Here is a 24,487-nt window from a genome sequence, read left to right on the forward strand (position 1 = left end):
CAAAATGTGCTTCTGTGTCAGCATCTTGAACGGGAGTCAGAACTCGCAGGTCCAAGATTGGCCGCAGCCCACTGCACTTCTTGGGAACGATGACATAAGGGCTGTAAAACCCCTGTCTCACCTCAGCTGGAGAGCCAGGCTCTATTGCATCCTTCAGAATGAGGACCGTGATCTCCACCCGGAGGACAGCTGCGCTCTCGTCCTTCACTAACATGTCACTGTAACGAGTCCTCGCCGTCTGACATCACCAAGGTGCCCTCCGATGGGCTGTCCGTGGGGATTTACCCGGCCGAGCCTTACTCACTGAAGACCCCAAATCACCTCCGGTGTAAGCCGAGGCAGTCTTGTACCCGTAGGTAGGAGGAGCCGCAAGGGAGGACAGCCGAAGTGGCTTTCCCTCGGAAAAAGGAAACCGCGACCGCAACATTGCCATGGTCATGTTCTTGCAGTGAGAACATGAACCATCCACGAACGCTTCCTCAACGTGCTTTTTCAGTCAGAGGTGAAGAGGTAATGACCGCATCCAGGAATGGCACAGAGACGGAAAGGCATCTTTAAAAAGAATTTCAACGTCACTGTGCCTTGCTCTAATAGAGAAAACGCACTCTTTTAGAGGAAATTGCTATTTAAAAGCACTGTCGAAGCACCTAGGGGTTTAATATGCAGCGGAGTGCAGAGTGAAGAGAGACCCACTAGAATGCGCCTTATATCCAACAGCAGAATGCTCTTGAAGAGTCCGGTGAATGGGAAACGTTAGTGGTATTCAGCTGGTTGTAATATGACAGCTCAGCTCCGAAGAAAAATTCTGACTGAATCCGCATCCCGATCTCCCTTTTATACCCGTATGTCGGGGGGAGTGGCATGCAAATTCAACTTGCCAATTCGCCAACTTCTCATTGTCCTTTTCACAAAGATATGAAGGTGGATCGGGCTCCCCAGAGTGACCCCTAGTGTCACTATTCGACACAACATCGAAGTGAGTCACCGAAGGGGAACTAAGGATTTGTTCATTTTCGCAGCACAGTTTCAATGAATAGTCTTTTTGGATTAGGGACGTTTTTATTATGAAAACTTCTGAATTTGAAAGTTGTGAAACTGTTTCATTTCAAAAGATTAAACATTTTTAAATTTGATTCCTCATGATATGACCCCTTTATGATTCACCACAAGACAACCATTCTAACAAACCATCAGTATGAGGAACCCAGTCTTTGTGATTAACCTCTGATCATAATGATTTAACTCTGGCAGCAAGGTGGTGTGCTGTCCCTGATAGATTGCACTCTCATTGAGGAACCGGACGCCAGTGACGAAGATGGTGAGGCTGTTTTTTCACACACGTTTTCAAACTTTTACAGCTCATAAACACAGAAGACTGAGGGCATGCATCATCAGCTACATATTAGCCATAGTGCAGGTTAATTAACTCTCATAAACAGGTCAGAAAAAAAACTGCCTGCATCCAAACTGCCTGCTGTTTAAATGTCAAATAGGAAAATATGATAATTATCATGGATCGATTATCAACTAGATGGTATAGAAAGAGACCCATGGACTAATTCAAAGCTGCAGCATAATGACCCTATCAGAATTAGAGCTAAGAGAGCTTATTTAGTAAACATCATCATTATTATGCTTCTGAAAAAAGACCCCTTTCATTCAATTGTTATTTGAAGAGATCTCACAGGATTGTCACTGCAATTTTAATTTTATTCTACTAATGATTTTAATATTAATTGTGCAAAAATACAATATCCAAACTAATAGATTGTTTTTAGAAAAATGTTTCAGCTGTATCATATTCTGATTTTCACACAATTTAAACACCTATTATTGACAAATTTGCACATTCCCTGCTCTTTTTGTTTATTCAATATTTTGGCTAATTTGATAATACATTCAACTACCAATTAGTTGTGTACTCTCAGCTTAGCTCACATTTTTAGCCCACTATGTGTATTTAGATGTACTGTATTTTGCATATTTGTGCAAATTGTCTCACAATCAAAAAAGTGAAAAAAGAAAAGAAATTGTGCCTGTTACATGAGTTTACCTGTTAAGGGTATTTGATTGGTAGTACAGTAGAAGCAGGGAGGTATTCTTTTGTTACCTGTGCCTTTCTGTTTTTTATTTTTTTATTTTTTTTAAGGTAAGAATTCAGGGCAGGTGTTTGGTCATCTGGACTTTAAGATTGTGGTGGAGCCCTCAGACACTCCTGCTTTCACTGTAGTTTTACTGGCACCCTCACGTCAGGAGAAAGCAGCCTGGACCAGTGACATCAGCCAGGTGGGAGAGAAGTAACATTTAACCAGTTTAATCAGCACTTTCTCTGGCAACAGTGTCTCATAGAATGAACATTACTCTATATACATTTTAGCAAACTGACTTTTATGTGCCGCATTCTATGTTTCACTGCCGTTTCCTGGTGAAATGAACGCTAGAGGTGCGTTTTATTCATAGTCACTAATTACGAGTACAATATAAAAACATACTGTATTTTTCACTATATTATTCGCTATGCTATGATATAAAAACAGTTTTAATTTAACGCATTATTTAAAAAATTATAAATTTTAACACTTGTATTACCGACCATTGGACTTAGGCAGGGGCGGACTGGCCATAGGGAGAACCGGGACTTTTCCCAGTGGTCCGGCAGCGAAATGGGGCCAAAACTACCACCCTCCTCCTCCCCCACCCCCAACAACTTTTGAGCCAGTTTTTATTTCAAATCCAGGGCCTATATCTCTTCACAGTCTGCCCCTGGACTTAGGACATGACGACCGCAGTTTGAGTCCAGCCAAAGACGCATGAAAGTGAAAGTGGCATAGGAGTGACACAAAATGTCATGGTCGCTTTAGTAAATGTGTTTTTTTTTTTTTTTTTTATTACAAATTTGCATTTTAAAACACTATTGGTTCAGGTTAGGTGTTGGTTAAGAGTAAGGATGTCTGTTTTTTTAAACTCTCATTGTCTGATTACAACCTCCTTTCACTCGGTTTTGGCGACATTTCACTTGGAAACTGCAGCAAAACTTGTAATGAAGCACGTAATTTCAGTTTGCAAAAACATTGCAATGCTCACGTAACTCACACCTGTGTCCTAAATAGGCATGTGACATGCACTTTGTGTGTGTCCACGCTGAATGCAAAGTGATATGTGACCCTGATATTGGACCATTAAGATATCATGATGGGCACTGGGCTACTCAGCACAACACAGCTGAAATACAACTGAAGCGATCAACAAAATGTCTGGTCACTCATCAAGATTGTGATTGGTTAGGACAAAATCTCTGACTTATGTGGATGATTTTTTTATCATATAGACACATTCACAGCCAAACTTAGACAACTAAGGTTAGAGAATGAAGAAGCGTTTAGGTGTAGGGACAGAGACAGGTTCATTAATTCAAAGTACAGGTTTAGTAAGGCGATGATAGATGCCAAACAGCTGTAATCTAAGAAACTACAACAGCAGTTCTCAGCCAATGACTTTACTCTGTCTGGAAACGGCTCAGAAAGATCACAAACTGCAAGCCTAAAGCACCCCAGTCCACTAACGACTTGCGCTTGGCCAACAGCCTGAATGAGTTTTACAGTCGCTTTGAAAGACTATAGGATATTCCTGACACCATCCCCCGTGACACCATCGATCAGCTCCAGCCCACCCAGCTCCAGCCCTGCTCCACCTCCCCCATCACAGCAGGGGCCTGGTCCTCTCCACAGCTCCTTACCTCAGAGGCCCCCTCCTGGCCCACCACAATGACAAATCTCTTCATCATGGAGAGAGACGTAAACAGACTATTCAAGAGTAATAACCCCGCAAAGCAGCCAGCCACCTTGATGCACTGTGCCGATTAGCTGTCTCCGGTGTTCACATACATCTTTAACACCTCACTGGAGACATGCCATGTGCTAGCCTGCTTCAAGACATCCACCATTATCCCCATCCCTAAATTACTTCAGACCTGTCGCCCTGACCTCTGTGGTAATGAAGTCATTTGAGCACCTTCTGCTGTCCCACCTCAAAGCCATCACTGATCCTCTCCCTGACCCCCTGCAGTTCGCCTACAGAGCTAACAGGTCAGTAGACGATGCAGTTAATATGGCCCTTCACTTCATCCTCCAGCACCTGGACTCCTCAGGAACTTACGCCAGGATCTTGTTTGTGGATTTTAGCTCCACCTTCAACATCATCATCCCAGCTCTGCTGCAAGACAAGCTCACCCAGCTGAGTGTGCCTGACTCCACATGCAGGTGGAGCTCAGACTTCCTTACTGATAGGAGGCAGCACGTGAGGCTAGGAAAACATGTCTCTGTCTCCCGGACCATCAGCACTGGTTCCCCTTAAGGCTGTGTTCTTTCCCCTCTACCTTTCTCCCTGTACATTAACAGCTGCACCTCCAGTCACCAGTCTGTCAAACTCCTGAAGTTTGCGGATGACACCACCCTCATTGGGCTCATCTCTGGTGGGGATGAGTCCATCTACAGGTGGGAGAATTATCATCTGGTGACCTGGTGCAGTCAGAACAACTTGGAACTCAATGCTGTTAAGACAGTGGAGATGGTCTTAGATTGCAGAAGTATCCAGGCCCACCAACCCCCATCATACTGTGTGACTCTCCAGTTGACACTGTGGAATCCTTCCACTTCCTGGGAACCATCAACTCCCAGTACCTCAAGTGGGAGTTGAACATCAGAAGGATGTACTTCACAGCAGACGATGTACTTCCTTGAGACAGCTGAAAAAGTTCAACCTGCCGAAGACAATGATGGTGCACTTCTACACCTCCATCATTGAGTACCTTCTCACCTCCCCCATCTCCATCTGGTACGCTGCTGCCACTGCCAAGGACAAAAGCAGACTGCAGCGTGTCATTCATTCTGCTGAGAAGGTGATTGGCTGCAATCTGCCATCTCTCCAGGACCTGTATGCCTCCAGGACCCTGAGGCGGGCAGAAAAGATTGTGGCCGACCCCTTCCACCCAGGACACAATCTCTTTGAGACACTCCCCTCTGGCAGGAGGCTATGGTCCACAGTTTCATCCCGTCTGCAGCTGGCCATATAAACTAGGCCTAGGACCCCCTGACGTCTCTTATCCCACCTCCATAGACACAACATGTTACATTTAATATAGTTTCCACATCTGTCTTGCATCAATGTAAAGAACATTTATCTAGTCTATTGCACTTTTTTATTATACTCAAACTGTGAACAGTGAACATTTGCACATTCTTTGGTTCATATTCTGCACATATTTTTCACAAAGGTACAGCTCCTTTATTAAAACCAGTCAGTTTACTTTTTCTACATGTTTATATATATATATAGTATATTAAATATAGTTTATATTATTTATCTTACTAGGTTTATTGTTAATTGTTATTGTATGCATCAAACACTAAGGCAAATTCCTTGTATATGAAAACTTACTTAGCAATAAAGTCAATTCTGATTCTGATTGGAGCTGCAGTGTTTTCTCTGTCCTTGAATCTCCCCAGTCTCTTATATATGCAAATAAATTCCATTATGTCAAGGTATTAAATTACCAGGATTCATTACAGTTTGTTGGGCCCTGTTATCTGCTTCTTGTTTTGATCCCTCTGTTCTTTTGATTTTTCTGTTTTTTGGGATGTAGTGCATTGATAACATCCGTTGTAACGGCCTGATGACCAGCGTGTTTGAGGAGAACTCCAAAGTCACAGTGCCGCACATGATCAAGTAAGTCAGGACTGTGAATATCATGAGTGATGGCTCACGGCTGTTTGGTTTGTGACGTGTTTGGTGTAGTGTTTATTTAAGCTGTGATTTATCTTAAATGTGGCTGCCTGAGAATCATGTTCAACACTTATCCTTAGAATACCTCAATCTGTTCCCCTGGTTCAGTAGTAAGTACATAATGCAGAAAGTCAGTCAGTTTTAGGGCTGCTTTAACAGAATGAACAGTAAAAAATGGTGGCTCAATAAATTCACTTGCTGGAAAATCATCATGTTAAACATGGAGGATGAGTGCATACTGTATTTCATAATCTCACTGTACTTTTTAACAGCTACAACTAAGAATCACAATGAACAAAACAAATAATACCAGATATTGCAGGCCCATTGAAAATCTGTGCCTGCAGAAATCCACAGAAATCTCCTCAAATTTCTGGAGAATTGGAAAGTCTATAATTCTCAAATTTGAACATATTGTCTGCCCCTTTCAAGTTTATTTCTGAAAAATGTTGGCTTATTTGATAATGCTTTCAACTATCTATAAGTGTGTAGTACTTTTAGTTTTGTTAATACATATTAGTATAATCCAATACATTCTGCGAATTTGCTGATTTTTCCTGACATTGTGCAGAAATTGTGAAAGAGTCTGCAGTCTTCAATATCAGCCATGCTTTATGCAATTTTGCAACCTCATAATCGTGACATAATTGGGTCAGCAAGTTTCCCCAATGTTTAATACAACAAGGCCCTTGCTAGTGCTCCAATTTTTGCACTGCAAATGTTTTTTGTTTCCCAGTAAAAATATCTAAACATTCTTAAAGCAAGATATATTTACTGGACAAGCAAAATAGCATCAGATATTTAGACTTGTTTTCAGAGAAATTGGACAAAAATGTACTGAACTTTATGCTTAAAACATAAAACAAATCTGCCAATTGGTGAGAAAATAAACTTGCTTTCATTTTTAATCGTGTTTTTTTTTCTCTCTCTCACCCCATTGTTTGTTTTTTTTAAGGACAATCCTCAATACATTTAGTTAGATGCCATTTTGCTTGTCAAGTAAATATATCCTGTTTTAAGGATGCTTAAATATTTTTAGAAGTAAAAAATACTAAATGTATACTAATACTAAAAAAGTTTTTTTTGTTCTGATTCACAACACAAATAACTAAGAAGTGGAATGAGACACCCTAATTAATTTAGTGTAGTGAAGTAAACAGGCTAATGTAATGCCTGTTTTGTGTGTTAGAACTATCTTTATTGTCACCTTTCACATGCCATTGTGAAGTATCTTTGTAATTACATATGCACTGTTATTACTGTAGGTGCTGATACTCATTTTGGGCATATAATATTCTATGGAAAAGTATCCCCTAGTAAGGGTACATATAACTAAAAACAACCAAAGGTTTCAATTGACCAAAGATTTGATGGATTTTGTTACAACCAAAAATATATATATTTTTATTATTAATTAGCTATGCCCTTTTGTTTCAGTCAATAGAGTTGAAATAAAGATATTTGCAATAAACTAAGCCATGTTGTTGCTGAGCTATTATATTACCTAAGATTATATTGTATCATTTCATCATCATCAATGTCAGCTGCTGAAAATTATATCAGTGCACCTCCACTAGTACTTCATCATATCTCTATTTACCATAAGCATATATTTATAGCATAGGCTATAGACCGTAAAGCTGCTTTGGTTGTGCTTCTCATTAGATCTGATGCACGTCTCCATAAAGATGATGTTGACATTTGCTTCAGCAAGACACTCAACTCCTGCAAGGTTCCTCAGATCCGCTACGCCAGCGTGGAGAGATTGCTTGAGAGGCTGACCGACCTGCGCTTCCTCTCCATAGACTTCCTCAACACCTTCCTGCACACCTACAGGATCTTCACCACTGCCACTGTGGTTATGGAGAAACTGGCTGACATCTACAAGAAGCCTTTTACCTCCATTCCAGTCAGGTAATGAATGATGGGTAATGATATGGGGAGCCTCAGTGGTAAAGACACTGGCTACCACTCCTGGAGTTCGCTAGTTCGAATCCCAGGGTGTGCTGAGTGACTCCAGCCGGGTCTCCTAAGCAAGCAAATTCACTGCCACCACGAGGACATTGGAGCACATTGGGAGTTATGTATTCGTTTAATGTTTTGTGGTATTCCTCATTCCTCTACGCTGTGCTTTGCTGTCACACAGGGTCCAGTATCACTCATTTGACCGCTTGTCCATTACATCCATCTGCCCAGACTACAGCCTGAAGATCAGGAAGATAGCATTGGATCAGTCAAAGTAACACACACATCTCTCTCTGTTACTCATTCACTCCTCTGTCTGTCCATTTCTCTGTTTCTAATCCTCTCATTTTCCACTTTGTTTCTTGCTCTGCTTTCTGTTTTGTGAGTGACAAAGATGTGAGTTTATCAAGTCCCGGATTCTCAAAATGTCTGCCTTTTGCACTCATTTTTCTTTTGCCCTCATCCATTGCAGAGTCCACATTTTACGATGTTTATTTTTATACAACAGTTAGTTCCAGTCCACTAATTTTATTATACAAGCGCAGTTCCAAGAGTGATAATATTTCTTACAGAATACCACAATCTGTATATGGAATGGGCATAATGTTCACTGTTTGTATCTCTCGGCTTGTCTGTTTGCGACGCTCCAAACAGCCTGTGCGTTGCTTGGCGACACTCAAGGGCTGCAGCTGGTTGCAAGAGACCCCTTAAGATAAGCGGCAATAGCTCACATGGACAGTGGAAACCGGCTCCTGCTTCCTCCTTTATCTGCTCTAAACACGAACCTTTGCTACAATCTGCTTCAAAGGAATTGTTTTATTTCTAATTGTGCAGCATGTCTTATGTCTGTCTTATTGTGCATCAGCAGCAGCAGCAGGTCTTACATTTTCAACTCCGCATATCTAAGCATATCTAGTCCGCTTAGACCAAACCTACCAATTTGTCATATCCATCAAAACACCTCAAATGTATTCTAAGAGTTGTCATGACTGAACTAAAGGTTTTCTTAACTTAGAGTTTCTTGCAACTGGGCCTGATCCTGCTCTGACTTTCTGGAATTGTTTTTATTGGCGGAGAAAAAATTACCCTACCATATTTTGTCTGAAACTTACGCTGCTCAATATTAACTTCTGGTTTATAGAACTGTTGTATTAAAGTAATAGCTCACTCGCAATCGCTTGTGTGATATTACTTAAATATTACTGTTTTGCTCAAGCTCGCACCCTGCAGAAAAGGTGTACCACTCCATGCCACAGTAAAGAAATGTTCCCCTCTGTTCCATGCATAGAATGCATCCAACAAAGAGTTTACTAGGTGCATGCAACTATGAAGGACAGAGTGCAAGACATATTATTATTCCAATATTGCTTTTTTGTTTAAGCCTTCTTTTGTTCCCATATCTCAGGTCTCTGGAGCTCTTCTTCGCCACCAACCAGAACAACCGCAGTGGGGACCATGTGAATGATAAATCCCCCAGACTGTGCCGCAAGTTCTCCTCTCCTCCACCTCTCTCCATCCCCTCTCGTACCTCGTCTCCAGTTCGCACCAGAAAACTCTCCCTCAATTCTCCTGTTGGATCTAAAGTAGGCATCCTGGATCTGTCCACTACCTCATCATCTGCAGCCAGTAGTCCAACCATCTCACCCCCTCCCTCCAACAACAAGCCCCCATTGGATCTCTACCATGGACCGAGTCCGTCCTCCCCCGAGCAGAGCCCTGGAGCTCTGGATGAGAATGCTGAGGTGCCCCGAATTGATGCCCTCTGTGGCAAACTGCGGCGCAGCATCAGGAGAGGTGAGCAGAAAAAAAAACATAGATTTCCTCTCTCTAGAAAAAATGAGAGAAACATATAAGTGTTAGCCATCAATTTGGCCAACACGGATGTCCATGGCAGCGTTCTTCATTAGCTAGCTTTGCATTTTAAAGCATAATTTCATCAGGAGCCAGATTTGGTTGGTAAAGTGAATATAGAATTTTTGTGCTCACAAATTACATTGAAAACCAGCTTATCATAATAACACAATTTTAAGTGTCCTTAAAATTGTCCTTTAAAACCAATTAAAGGGATAGTTCAGCCAAAAAGGCAGATCTGTCATCTTTTACTCACACCATAAAGTGATAGTTCATGCAAAAATGCAAATTCTCTCATCATTTACTCACCCTCATGCCATCCTAGATGTGTATGACTTTCTTTCTTCTGCAAAACACAAATTATGAGATTTAGAAGAATATTTCAGTTCTGTAAGTTCTTACAATGCAAATGAATGGGTGCCAAAATTGTAACGCTCCAAAACGCACATAAAGTCATCTTAAAAGTAATCCATAAAAATCCAGTGGTTTAATCCATATCTTCAGAAGTGGTGAGAAACAGATTGTTTATGTCCTTTTTTGCTATAAATTCTTCTCCCTGCCCAGTGTGAATCATCAATACACAAAAAGAAGAATCTGAAAGTTATCTGTTTCTTACCCACACTTCTCATATCACTTTTGAAGACATTGATTTAACCACTAGAGTCTTGTGGATTACCTTTCTGCTGACTTATGTGATTTTTAGAGCTTTAAAATGTTGGCACCCATTCACTTGAATTGTATCGAACAAAAGAGCTGAGAAATTCTTCTAAACATCTTCATTTGAGTAAATGAGAGAATTTTCATTTTTGCGTGGATTATTCCTTTAAGTAAATTTAAATCCATATGAATTTCTTTCTTCCGTAGAACACACAAGGAGAAACTTGAAGATTGTACAATTTGTTTTTTTCCATACAGTGACCAGGGAATTTCAAGTTCCAAAAAGTTCATAAAGAAGCCATAAAAGAGGCTTAAAAGTAGTCGATATGACTTGTGGACTAATTATTAATGGAATATCTTGCTCTCCACCAAAGCTTTCAAATCTCATTTGCATTTCCGCATATTCTGACTTGTTGAACAAGATGGTGCTTTAACGTTAACCCTGACTTGATGCATCTTGATGTCTTGAGTTTGAATACCAGAAGTTCATTTTAAGCAATCTGAATCTGGAAGTTTTTACAATCTGAATCGGAGTAAAAATTACTTTCTGTGGAAATCTGGCCGCAGATGCTGTCGATAGAGCTTATTTTGTATTGAATCTGGAACATTCCTTTAACGCCCAAACAAATGTGTTATTTCTTTCATAGGCTATATGACTGACCAGCATGTCTTATAAAACCCAGAAATAAAGTGCTAATGTGCTAACACTGTGTGCCTCCTTAATGCATATCATAGACTTGTTAAGCTATTTGGCAAAAACCCATCATGCAATTATTAGTCATTTATTACTGTCTAATTTCCTATCCCTAAAATAATTTTACCAAAAAGGGTACTGACCAGAAGCCATCAAGCTCCAACAATGTCAAAAAAGCACCATAAAATAGTCCATACAACTCATGGAATATATTCCAAAAATGTAAAGATTGCTTTATGTGAGGAAGGAACAGACAATAAGACACAATTAGTTAACTAATTTAGGTAAAATTAACTAACAATGATCTGCACTAACAAATTATACTTTTACAGCAGTTACTGTATTCACCTTGATTTATGTTAATTTCAGCATACATTTTTAACATCAAAAGTTATATACATTAACATTATTTAATGCTTTATAATTAACATGAAATTATTATTAACATTAAAGATTAACAAATGCTGTTAAAATATTGTTAATTGTTAGTTCATGGTGCCTAATGTATTTTCTAATGTTAACAAATAGATTTTTTTGAAAAGCGTTGCCTAATATGTTATTTAAAATTTTGCTTCTCGCTATAGCTTTGAAGTCTCATTGGCGCTTTCACATCATCAAATGTGGCCAAACTTTTCCTTTCAAATGAGTTCTGAGAAAACTACTGATAGTTTCCTCCTTGTGTTTATTTTAGCTTGAAGAGAGAAAGACGTTCACTCTGCTAATATGTCTCTCATCAACACATTGAAAAACACAAAGCCTATCACAGCAGTTACAGATGCCGCTTTGATTTGATTTGTGCTCAACATTACAATAATGGGCTTGTATTGTTTTTCCCCGTTCTCCTATAAAATCAGCCACATTCTGAGGTCGGTCTTATTGTAACCCATTAGCAGTAATAATGAGCTTTTACAACAGCGTAAGAGGGGCTACATTACACCATCACAGAGGCTCTCGGCTGGTCTGCCTCCATATCACAACCCATGAAATGTGTCTCATCTTTCGTAAATAACCGGAAAATATTCTGATCACAAGAAAAAGATTATTTCATTGCCCACAGGAAAAAAAACGTACTTTCACACAAAATCATTTCTGTTACAGATTTGCCTTGTTTATCTTGCTCTTAAAACTTTCCATATTACTGAATTTGTAATTATTGTTCCTCCTTGCCAAGGCAAGTGCAATATTACTAGTATTAAACTTTTGAATACAACTCGTCCCGCACCGTTTCTGCATGAATGATACATAAAATTGTTGAGGTGGGGTGTGCTATTACTTTTTTATAAATGTTTGGACTTTTTTTAATAAAATAAATATTACAATGAATGAGGGAGCTGAGTAATATCTAGGGGCAAGAATATCATAAAGACTTAGGGCTGGGTGCTTTTTACCTATCCAGTAAGTAACTGCAGTACATAGCAACCATTCAGAACACCTTAGCAACCACATACTGTAGTAGCACTCTAACAACAACCACTCAGAAGACCTTAGCAATCGCATCGCAACACCCCGGCCACCAATGACTGGTCTAACTCTCCCCTCAGCTGTGTTGGAGTCTGTGTCTCTGGACAAGTTTATCCCAGAGTCGCCTCAGGGCAGTGAACCAGGAGATATCTCTCCCTGCCGCTCCCCCTCCACTCCACGCCACCTCCGCTACAGACAGACAGGAGGTAAGCGTGTGTGCATGTTCACTGTAAAAAGTGATAATGTGCAATGTTTACCTCAAAGATTTTTTTCTATTTGATCAACCCTTCAAAAATTCCTTTTGTTGGTGTATACATTTAAGTCGATTAAGTCATGATGGGCTCTATTTTCATGGTAGCGTAAAGTGCAGCGCTACACGCAGTGACCATGCGCTACGTCTTATCACATTTCCGTGAGATCGCTAATTCAAAGCATAATTTCTGTACTAGCACAAAGCGCAAGTGGGTGTGGGTAGGAGTGTTTGCGCCATCTGTGGGTGTATTCCTGCAAGCTTTGGCAGTATTGTATGTAAATGGAGTGGTGTAAAGCTCATTTTGATGTTTTCCTAAGAAAAAAGTAATTGCTCTAAGACGTTTCAAAAGTAAAAGCAGGTCTATTTTCTATGCAAAGTCAAAATGCATCTCCTACATTTGCAGTTTGGAGATTACACCCGCAGGTGGTAATCAAATTAATGTACAAACTCTGAAAATATAGTGGAACATCAATTGATGTCCCTGACAATCACTGTTGTAGCCGTTTCATGAATCTATCTATATGTCATGCTTTATTTTTTGTTTATTAGTATTATTATTATTTACAATTAATTTGAATTTAGAAATCAACCTGTAAAAGTGAAGTGCGAGCCGATAGAATCAATATTAATACTAGCCATGATTTGTGTGTCAGTAGATGAAAATGATTAATAATATTACATTCTCTATAATGTAATTCAATGTAGATTCAAATCCAGACAAGAATCACATTTTCTATTCATGTAAAAGGAGCGTGTCACTGTCATATAAATATTTATAATGTACTGCACACAGTCTATTTACACTACCAACTTTTTATGAATGTGCTCTTTTTGTTTTTTCAATCGCTGGTGCTTGACAGAGAATGGACTATATAATAATCTGAGAAGAACCTCAGAATTCAATTAAACTGAACCCAGCCCATTAGGATGTTTGCAGACTTTTGCCAAACCCAACTTGTGCCAAGACTTAGCACATGCTTGCACGAAAATACCAAAACGTCATTGCCATGCCCATTGACTTTGCACTTATGGCTTAAAGTATGCACTGCACTCTTAAAATATGGCCCAATATTTCATAATGTTTTTGTCTTTAGTTAATCTAGTTAATTTCAATGTTACCACATGAAGCACATTTTTTAGGTTACACATTTTTAGGTTAAACGTATTTTTCTTTGTGGGTTTGGCTCCCTTGGTGGTACAGGTCTCTTCTGAGAACAACTGTATAGTCATGTGGCCTGGTCTGACTCTGACCTCGGTCTGAGTTTTCAAAGTGGAGTATGATTTTCATTTACAAGAAAGACATTGATTTCATACATGCCCATGTAAGGGACATGTGCTTTTGTTTTCACCTGTTGGAGACTCACTACAAGGTGAAAACTAAATAACTATTTATTTTATTACACATTGCCCCAAAAACTGTTAATGTAAAACACTTTAATGTTTCTTTCAGAGTAGTTCCAATTTGAGTTTGAGGAAAGAGCTCTTCTCAGTTCAACATCCAACACTGCATTCCTACATTCCTGTTCCACACGCAAACTGGTTAAGCAAAACCGGCCAGCACAGTCCTCAAAAAGTATATTTCTGTTACTAAATGGCCAAAGTCACATTCATTCTATCCAATTTATATTGGAACTGAAACAGTCAAATATTGTGCTTGGACAATATTAAATGAAAGCCAAATATAAGGGAGAGTTGAAACAGGGGCTCCACTAGCACATAATTGGCTCTGATTGGCACAGATGTTGTTCCGTCCAAACTGTTTGTATTGGGTGTCTTTGGCATGTTCAATATTTTAACAATCCATTTATTGCAATTTTATACTCAGTTGAAATTTCCACAAAAATCTGTTTCATATGTTCACTCAATAACAGACATGGCTACTAAATATGGTTACCAAAGGGTGGAGTTTTGTCAAATGAATTTTATCTTGAAGAAAGTTCATACAACACAACTCAAGGATTGGTTTTGCAATAATTATTAAAGTGGTCATATAATGCCATTTTTGTACAAGTTAATATGAATCTTTAGGGTCTAAATGAAAACTTTGTAATATACTTTTATTAAAAATTCTCATTAGTATTTTAAGAAAACACTAATAAAGTTCTGGAGTTATTCTCCGTATAACTGTTTTTTTGACATTACTTCTTAATCAGTAACATGCAAGTAAACCAGGTGTAACTTAGTGTTGCCATGTTAACTGTAACACCTGCGTACACAGTTTTTAATAACACAATAACCATAATGCGTTGTTCATTATAAACGTGGGATTATGAATTATATTGAGAACGTCGTAACGTTATGGAAAACATGCCGTAATGTACCCTGAGTGGAAACATTAGCCACATTCATTGTGAAGCGTGCAAGCGATTTGCAAAGATTAATATAAAGGTTAATAAAACGTTACACTTATTCTTCTGGAGGTGCAGAGGGAATATAAATAGTTGGTACCGAATCTTTTTTCAGCAACATCTTCTTAGCAAAACCAGCTTTATACTGACCCTCGTTTATAAAGCAGTCTGGTGAAAAATGATTTGCGCAAACATGAACGCATTGACGTTGCTCGTGGGGAATATTCCCATCGTAAACAAAACTCAGCCACTGCGTCTTCAGCGGTTCAGATTTAGGAACATCAAAATGACTGCTGTGTTCGTTATTACACCGAAGAACAGAACACCACAATCGCTTAGGCGCCGTTCTGCTCCAGTGTATCAACAATGATGACGGACTATGATTGACAGCTCGCTCACGAGCGAGGGCGGGTCTGTGTTGAAACACTGCTGTCAATCAACAATCCTGGGAGGGGCGTCCGACCGTGTGACGGCACACGGTCGAACGGCTCGATTTGAGGCAGGGGAAAATATATAAGGAGATTAAAACAAAAACACTGGATGGATTTTTATCATAATAGGATGGTTGTGTACAGGCACAGCCAACACATATTTCAGTACAATCAACTTGAAAAAGTGCATGTACCATTATATGACCCCTTTAATGCAAGTAAAAATTGGCTTTGACATGTAATTAAAATAGTTGCTCGCCATTGGCTGCTTAATAAGGAACTGCATGAAATTATGATTTTTCTTCACATTTTTGTGCCTGGTGCAGTTTTTTCAAGAGAAGGAGATGAGCTTGTACTGTATGATATCAAGAGTTGCACAATGAATTGCAATGTTTGTCACTAAGTGTCAAGGATCAATGTAAATATTTTTAATAACAATAAAGCAAACTAAGTTTCAATGCCAGTAGCAGATATTTATTACTGGTACATTTTCTCAAATCACTTGCAATTAGCATATGTGGCAAAATGTTAATTTTGGAACCTGCATAGTGTTCATCTGAACCAGTCATTAAAGGAACAATCACCCATTTTCTTGGTTTTCTTTTCTAGTCCAGTCAGCTGAGAACTCGCGTTGTTCCGTTTCTCCAGCCTCTGCATTTGCTATCGCCACGGCAGCAGCTGGACACAGCAGCCCTCCAGGTAAATGCACCACTGAGCAGAACCCTAGAGAAACAACATGTGTTCGGCCCTTTGCTTCATATTGGTGTGGGCCAGCTACTTCTAGTGTCCACAAACAGTTGCAGCTGACTTTAGGCATCTCTGTCAAGTTTATCCAAGTCTATAAACTTTTCCATTCTCACCCCTCATTCACGGAACAAAGTAGAAAATATTTGATCATAATCAGAGTAGCAGGATTACCAGTTACACATTGAATTAGGCTCAATTTGTCAAGATTTCAATACAATAAACAGTCCAAAAAACCCAATGCTTTTACTTGCATAAACTAACCTTCTCTCATCCTTCTAAATATCATTAGAATTGTATTTATACTGTATTCTTTCTTTTATGTTCTATTGTATTTTTATAGATTTTTTGCCACTTGGTTAGTTTAATTTTAATATCTTGGTATGCAAAACCAACAAAATGCAACTATTTTGGTGCTGTGTTTGCAATTGTATGAGTACTCTTTCATTAATAGCATTTAAGATTACATTTTTGTACATTGCTTTTATCCTTTTACTTCCTTAAATAAGAATAACAAACACAATATATAAACACAGTGCACTTTCTGGTAAGTCACTTTGATACGGAATCATATGCCAGACACTTAAATGTAATAATAAAATGAAATGGAAATAAGATGTTGATCACACGTAATCCATATGCGTAATGATTATACAGTTTGACAGTCAGGATAATACAGGTCTAGGTATAACAGAAATGACAGCAAGGATTGTTACAGGTCTGTTTGTATTCCTATTACATTGTGCTTTCCTTTCCAGTTTTTAACAATTCTGAGCGGACTTGTGACAAAGAGTTCATTATATGCAGGGCGGCAACCAACAGAGTTCTGAACGTCTTGCGCCACTGGGTCTCCAAACACTCACAGGTCTGTCCATCAATGTCAGTTCTTCTGTAGCTGCTTATGATCCTTTAATTGTATAGTTCACCTAAAAATGTAAATTCTCTCATGAATTAGTCATATGGAGTGGTGGTGGCGTAGTGGCAAAAGCACAGGGCTGTTAATCAGAAGGTCGTTGGTTCGAACCCCACAGCCACCACCATTGTGTCCTTGAGCAAGGCACTTAACTCCAGGTTGCTCCGGGGGGATTGTCCCAGTAATAATTGCACTGTAAGTCGCTTTGGATAAAAGCGTCTGCCAAATGTATAAATGTAAATGTAAAATGTAAATGTAGTCACAATCCTTGCATCCCAGATGTGTATGACTTTCTTTCTTCTGCAGAACACAAATTAAGAATTTTTGATGAATATTTCAGATCTGGAGGTCCTCACAATGCAAGTGAATGGGTGCCAAAATTTTGAAGATCAAAACCCACATATGACTCCGGTGGTTAAATCCATGTATTCAGACATGATATGATAGATGTGGGTGAAAAAAAGATCAATATTTAAGTAATTTTTTTGTCATAAATTCTCCTCCCTGCACAGTAGGGGGCGATATGCATGAAGAATGTAAATCACCAAAAACACAAGAAGGCGAAAGTGAAAATGAAGGAAAAAGGACTTAAATATTTATCTTTTTCTCATGCACACTTATCATATCACTTCAGAAGATTTGGATTTAACCATCACTGGATTGTACGGACCTACAGAGCTGAGATATTCTTCTAAAAAGAGAGAAAGGAAGTCATACACATCAGGGATGGCATGAGGGTGAGTTAATTATGAGAGAATTTTCATTTTTGGGTGAACTAACCCTTTAAGACTGTCCCACAGCATGACATATGGCATGGCATTTTTTTAATACCTGTATGAAAATACCTTTGAAAAGTGTAATTTTGTTGGCTCATGTGCACTCACACTCATTTAAACTCATAAAACAACAGGAAAAAAAGGTTTTTGGTTGATAGGGCTATCTAAAACCTGAAGGTGCTGCCTAGCAGATCAAAGCATTTTACATGTGAATTTGAAGTTTAATGTAGAGTATGTGATGCAAAATATAGGCCTATTATTTGAGCTGTTTACGTACACACAGTGAAGTGTGTAACTTTTTCTATGTTAAAATACTTTCTCCTATCCCAGCCTATTATGCAGAGACAACTATAAGTAAAAAATTTGTATATGGATTTGGCTGTTTTGAGCAACCCATCCAGCCCGACACAACAACATTGACTCAATCAATACTGTGAGTGTGGGGCGGGACTATATGTTTGTTTGATCGACAGCAGATTTGTGGAGGGTTTGAAAAGCTGTTTTTTTTTTTTTTTGCAATTCTGTTTGGTGATGCTAGTGGTGTTGAAATTGCACACTTCAGCTTTAAAGAGTTTAGTACAGTGGTTCTCAACTGGTTTTGCTTCAGAACCCAGATTTTACATGGGATGCAGTGGAGACCCAACACAGTGCCAAAACTGCATACTATACAACATTATACACATGTGTACTTGCAATGAAACATTTAAGTTTATTAAAATGTTTAACTATGGATGATAATTTATGGTTAATATTTTTTTTTTTATTATTTGCATTAAGTATTGTTTTTACCTACTGTCCATGACCTTATCAGAACAGATCAGCGAACCATATTTTGGGACAAAACCCACCAGTTGAGAATCTCTGGTTTAGTAGATCAACTGCTGGGATTTTCTCCATGAGTTGTTGAAGGAATTAGTGGTCCCCACTTTTCACTGGGCCCAGGAAAACATTAAATGTTGTTACACATAGACCAGCATTTTCATCTCTGCACACCATGGAATATTTCAGAAAAGTATGAATTAATGCAACTGAAGTGTCAGTCAAGTTTATCTGCCTCTCTTTCTCCCTCCCAGCAGTTTGGGTACAGTTTTGTTGTATACACATGGCTAACCCCTGGCCTCACATTTAAGAGGAAGCGTAAAATGTCCATGCTATTTTCACAAGTGAACCCCTTTCTCTTACATAAACAATACCACACCTTAATTACTACAGCAATTAGAGGATCAAGCATATTTCTTGAAACCGAGGCTGTTAAAGTAAACCATAATCAACTGAAGCCAGGCAACTCCCACTGCCCTGAACCATCAATAACTGTTGTTTTTGGTTGCCAATGTGGGTTCAGCGTACTCTTATCAGCTGGCAATACTATTACTCGTATTACATGGTCTGTTCTACTGACAATATTGTAGCTTGTATGTGCGCATCTGGTCTGTTCTTCACTTGATATGACATGGGGATTTTTTTCCTGTTGTTGTCTTAACATTTGGATTGATTACCACATCTTGACACCAAGGACAGAATCAAACTTTTTTCAAGTACTAATATTACATTACTCTGGTGGTAACAAACCTCAGTATTCAAGGGGGTGAGTTACCTTCAAAAATACTGTAAATAAATATGCTGTTAAACCTGATGTGTTGTTATTTGGATGGCTAGCTATAAACACGTTGACTTGTCAGCATGACTCTCTCAGCATGTTACTTCACCTTGACATTAGTTGATTTGACAGAGAAAACTTGTCATAGAAGAAGATGGTTTACTGTAATATTTGCTATTGTGCCCTTTTTGGCAAATGCTGAGAATGCATCACATCTAAAGTATTGAATGTACCGACTCAATTCAGTACCAATATGCTGTCTTGTTGACAGTTGCTTTCAAGCACTCAGGGCTATGTGTGTGCATGAATAAGATGCTTGTAACTTGCAATTGCAGCTGAGAGCGGTCATTTGTGAGATATAGGGAAATGTGTTGAGTTGATCCGAAACATATTTAGTTGCTTTGCAATTTACCAAACTGTATTTTGTAAATTTATATTTAAAAAAATATATTATTTATTTTTAAATAATTTTGTTTTTCAGTTTCTTCACATTTATAGTCCTCATTATTTTTTCATTTTTTTGTGTGTGAATTCATAGTATATACATAATTTAAAGATTACTCATTTCAATTGAATGAAAAATGTACATCAAACTGAAATGTGTATTGTAAATCTTAAAAATGGTCTATACGTGATAATGGTATGAATGCAGTTGAATTGGTTGTATTTTTTGTATATGTATCTTTATTGATTTGGGGTATCTGAGAAGTGCTTAGTTTGCTCTCTGCTCTATAAAATCAGAGATGCTGACCACATTGTTCTGTTTATATAAAGTGACCATTTTCTCATAGAGATATGACATAACTTCAGTCTATGCCCACTCTTTCATTAGTCTAAGCTCAGGCTATTGTAACATTAATACTGACAACAGTTCAAAGCTAAAACACGAATATACTGTGTGCACATAGTAACAGGGCTGCACCACACACAGCGTAATTATGTGCTATAGTGGTAATAGTCTCTCATAATGGCCTTTTGAATGGTCCTGAAATCTTTCTTTCAATTTACCTTTGTTAGAGTAAAGGCACAGTGTGAACTAATTGCACTGATCTTTTATATCCCTTTGTCAATTTGGATTGAGGACGGCTGGTAAACTTACACAGAGAGAGCTTGTAGAAGTGGCCTTTATAGTCCCACAGGTGAAAGATGAGAATGAGGCTGATTCAAGAGGAGGAATGTTTTCATATGCCAGTTGTCGAAGGAAGAGAGGGTTGAAAAAGGCAACTAATAATAGAGGTCAACTGATGCTTCAATTTCAACAAATGTGGCACTGTTTTAGTGTATAACTGTAGATTTATCATTTTGTGGATATTGTTTTGTCATCATTTTGTGGTTTCTAAATGTTCTGCAAGAAAGCTGATATCAAAGAGATAATGTCACATAAAACAATATTAAAAAAAAAAGGCTGTATAGGGGAGATCGGAGATAGTTATCACATGGTGAAGTTGTCACAATGTCTATATCTCAGTAATGATAATATTTAGACTGAAATGAAGCTATGGATGATTCTGTTTCAGCTTTCTGCCTTTTCTGTTGAATTATATAGTATTATGTAAAAAACAAAACAAAAATGGCATGGTTCAACATGTTTTCCTCATTGTATATGGGGAGTCAACTAACCCAAACTGCATCACGTTTAAAATTATTAGAGCAGACTGTTACATTTTATTTAGTCAGATTTGGCTTTGATGTCATATTTGTACAAATAAAAGATGGAGTTTACATGCACTTATTGAGCGGGTTGTAATTGCCATTTTCAATTGCTAATATTCACAAAGAGAAAAAGGCAGAGAGAAATGAAATGTAATATACAGTACATGTAGCTTTTATAAACATACACACACACACACACACACACACACACACACACACACACACACACACACTTATCACTGTAATAACTTAATAGAAACAGCCCAATCCGTCGTTCTAAAGCAATACTTTTGGCTTCTATATTTGTCCATTTGTTTGAACTGCAAAAAAACTATACAACAGCATTTCACTATGTTTTTCGTTGTTAAAATAGCCAAATCTATCAGATATTTCTCACTGTTTGCCTCATAGCATGGAATGGGTCACTATGGCAACAGAATTCTCCTGCTCTCTGTGTCTCCTTGAGGACTGAGATTCTGTGGCATCATAGAGGGTGTTTGTGATGTCATGTGGCTGAAGGTTATAAATTACTCGCTTCTTAGGGCACATCCAGATGGATGACTGTCGGTTATTGCACAGATCAGATACGATGATGAACTCAATTAATGACTCTTTCTCTGATGATCGGCTGGTGGCTGAATGGGAAAAGGATCGTCTTGACTGGGAGGAGCAAGTGGGCATGCTGCTTGAACAGAATAACAATTCTGAAGCCGCTGTCCAAAGGCTAAATTAACAATTACAAAAGAGGGACTTCACAATATTCACCTTAAAGGACTTGACAAATCAGCTGCCCGACTCTTTGAACGATACTGTGACAACTTTGGGGGAGTGAAATCGCAAAATAACACAGCTGCAGATGGAGCAGAATGTCAAGGCTGAGCAAAGGCCAGAGAAAAAAGTGCCAAGGAAAAATCAAAGAGGGCCAAAGCCCAAAGTTAGAGTTGAAGAGAGCTGAATATGAGTTAGATACAAATGGCACTTTTCCACTACACGTTATGGTTTGGATCGACTCGACTCAACTCACTTTACTTTTCTGAGCTTGCTTTTCCACTGCAGTTTAGTGCCGCCTCAACGTGGGTGGGATTATTGGCTGATCATCATAGTTGCGCCACCTCTACTGCCGTGAAATCATCTTAAATGTGACACAAACATTACTGACCATAAACAATAACACGACCACTAGCTGTTAGCTACTAGCTCATTGTGTTGCATAAAGCAGTTGTTCCATGTTGATTTTACACAAGTGTAACTGTTAAATTGGCCTGGTTGTTTTAGAAGCAAGCTTTCCAGTAGCTGGTCACCTAAATAAAGTGAAGCTTTCAAGTAGAGTATAAAGTTATCATACCATCCTCCATCGTGAACTCCAACAACGTTGTGGCTGAGTCCAGGGCACTCTCCCTCCCATTGCTTGCCAGTCTAGATAGTGTCCATTTGGTTGAACCACTTCCAATTTTCCTTGATGGATTTTTTTTAACTTTTCCCTACACTGGTGGTAGCCGTGTGCGGCCAGCAGCTGAGATACTTCCTGAAATACTTTTTCGTTCGTCGCTAACAAGAGAAATGTCTGCACCTCGTTTATTAACCACGCCGTGGTTTTGTGCACAACCATTTCTTTTTACAATTCGAAAGTTGCGTGAACAAATTATACTGCTATCTCTTTAGCTAACTTTAAAACTAGCAGGTTGATGTCCCGTATCGAAAATCCAGTGATGCTGGTAGTGACTATTCTCTCTGACCAATCAGTGATCTGCAGGATTTTGACATCACTTTTAGTATCAGCTCAGCTCACTTGAAACCTGGACTGAAGTGGTACTAAAAAAAGTACCAGGTGCTATCCAAGGTGGAAAACCCCAAAAAAGTGAGCAGAGTCGAGTGGAGTCGAGTTATACCTTGCAGTGGAAAAGCCTAAATGCATTAAAAAGTCTGAGCATCAGAACATGTGCATCAGAAAATAAATTGTGCATCAAAAATCTGTGCATTTTGCATTAACCCTAAAAAGGACAAGCATTTAAAGGCACCTCTAAAAATTAAGTACTAATGTCCAACATATAAGGGCCTACATAATGTACATTTCCATGTTATTACTATTTCTAAAATATTGCTTTCATTTTAAATGTTATAACTTGCAGAAATCGTGAAAAACTTTTAAAAGATAGGAGCTTTGCTCGAGATCAGCTACCTTCTCAGAAAATGCTGCCTTTGTATATTTAGATAAAGATTGCGAGTTTATATACAAATTAGCATGTCCTCAGTATTTGCTGGGACCACATTTTCAATACTGTATTAAAAAAAAAAAAAAAACTACCTCCACTCCCCCAGCCTCTTTTAAATGTCTGTATCCCATAGAATATAATTTTTTTTTTTTTTCAAATATTTCATTAAAAAAAATATTTTCATAAAAATTTGATGAGGTTGGAGAATGTACATCACATTTACAGTACTAGCCAAAATGAAATGGTTAAATCAATTAAAAATGTTTTAACCAATTATAGTATGAAAAAATGTGTATTATTGAGCCAATATGAATAAAGGATAATATCATGATATCTGTCAAACTAACATAAACAAACAACAAGTTGACAATTGATTAACATAATAATAAAAATGCCTTTTTACTTTTAGGTAAAGATTTTGAGCTGATGTCAGACTTTATATAAAGGTTGCATGTCCTCAGTATTTTTAGGGACCCCCTTTTCAATAGAGTGCAACAGTCTGGTTCCAGAAGTAAAAATCCCATAACATTTTCCCATTGACTAATTGATTTTCAGTTATAACTTAGACACTTCAAGACAGACCTACCTTGAGCTCCAGGGTTGTTTATCGATAGTGTATGCGTTTGTTGAAGCCATCCGTCTGCATTATTTCAACTTCATTGTTTAAATAGCATGTTTGATAGCGGAGTTCCTGGTAAACAACTCCATTACCCATGACACCGCAGAGAACCAATCAGAGAACAGCGGCCAACAAAGCCTGCAAAATTTGCCATGGAGCAACAGCCCACTCCCATGATGCACTGTGAGTGACGTAATAGAGTTGGTTTCCATTTACCCTTAAACTACTGATCTAATGGTACAGATCAGAATATTTTGCAATAAATGTAAAATATAAACAACAACCTAGAATCAATAGTTTGATATATTCTCATAGTTTTATATTCAATTATATAATTTGCAGTGCGTCATGTGATTGTAGTTTGCACCCTTGTGAAAGACAGTAACTACACTTCTTTGTAGTGTGTCTTTGTCTTTTTGTCCAACTTTTAAAATACTTTTTGCCTCAAAAAAAAGTATGTGATATTGTGATTTAACTCAAAGCTGGTTGGTTTGGTTCAGGGCATAGAACCCTTTTATGGAGGATATTATG

The 24,487-nt window shown here is 38.4% G+C and overlaps 1 protein-coding gene across 2 annotated transcripts in view; it reads left to right on the top strand.

Moving 5' to 3' along the window:
• Positions 1 to 24,487, top strand: part of LOC127643299 (ras-specific guanine nucleotide-releasing factor 2-like) — a 96,213-nt gene that overhangs the window by 60,182 nt on the left and 11,544 nt on the right. Inside the window, exons 11-19 of one of the 2 annotated variants that reach the window (XM_052125978.1) lie at positions 1,252 to 1,318; positions 2,150 to 2,286; positions 5,642 to 5,724; positions 7,447 to 7,695; positions 7,928 to 8,020; positions 9,152 to 9,540; positions 12,490 to 12,615; positions 16,051 to 16,140; positions 16,944 to 17,050. In XM_052125978.1, the coding sequence (XP_051981938.1) occupies positions 1,252 to 1,318; positions 2,150 to 2,286; positions 5,642 to 5,724; positions 7,447 to 7,695; positions 7,928 to 8,020; positions 9,152 to 9,540; positions 12,490 to 12,615; positions 16,051 to 16,140; positions 16,944 to 17,050 (1,341 nt within the window). The remainder of the gene's footprint in view (positions 1 to 1,251; positions 1,319 to 2,149; positions 2,287 to 5,641; positions 5,725 to 7,446; positions 7,696 to 7,927; positions 8,021 to 9,151; positions 9,541 to 12,489; positions 12,616 to 16,050; positions 16,141 to 16,943; positions 17,051 to 24,487) is intronic. The other variant, XM_052125979.1, reaches the window with a different exon arrangement.

The sequence above is a fragment of the Xyrauchen texanus genome, chromosome 4, assembly GCF_025860055.1.
Source record: "Xyrauchen texanus isolate HMW12.3.18 chromosome 4, RBS_HiC_50CHRs, whole genome shotgun sequence".
NCBI classification, from domain to species: Eukaryota; Metazoa; Chordata; class Actinopteri; order Cypriniformes; family Catostomidae; genus Xyrauchen; species Xyrauchen texanus.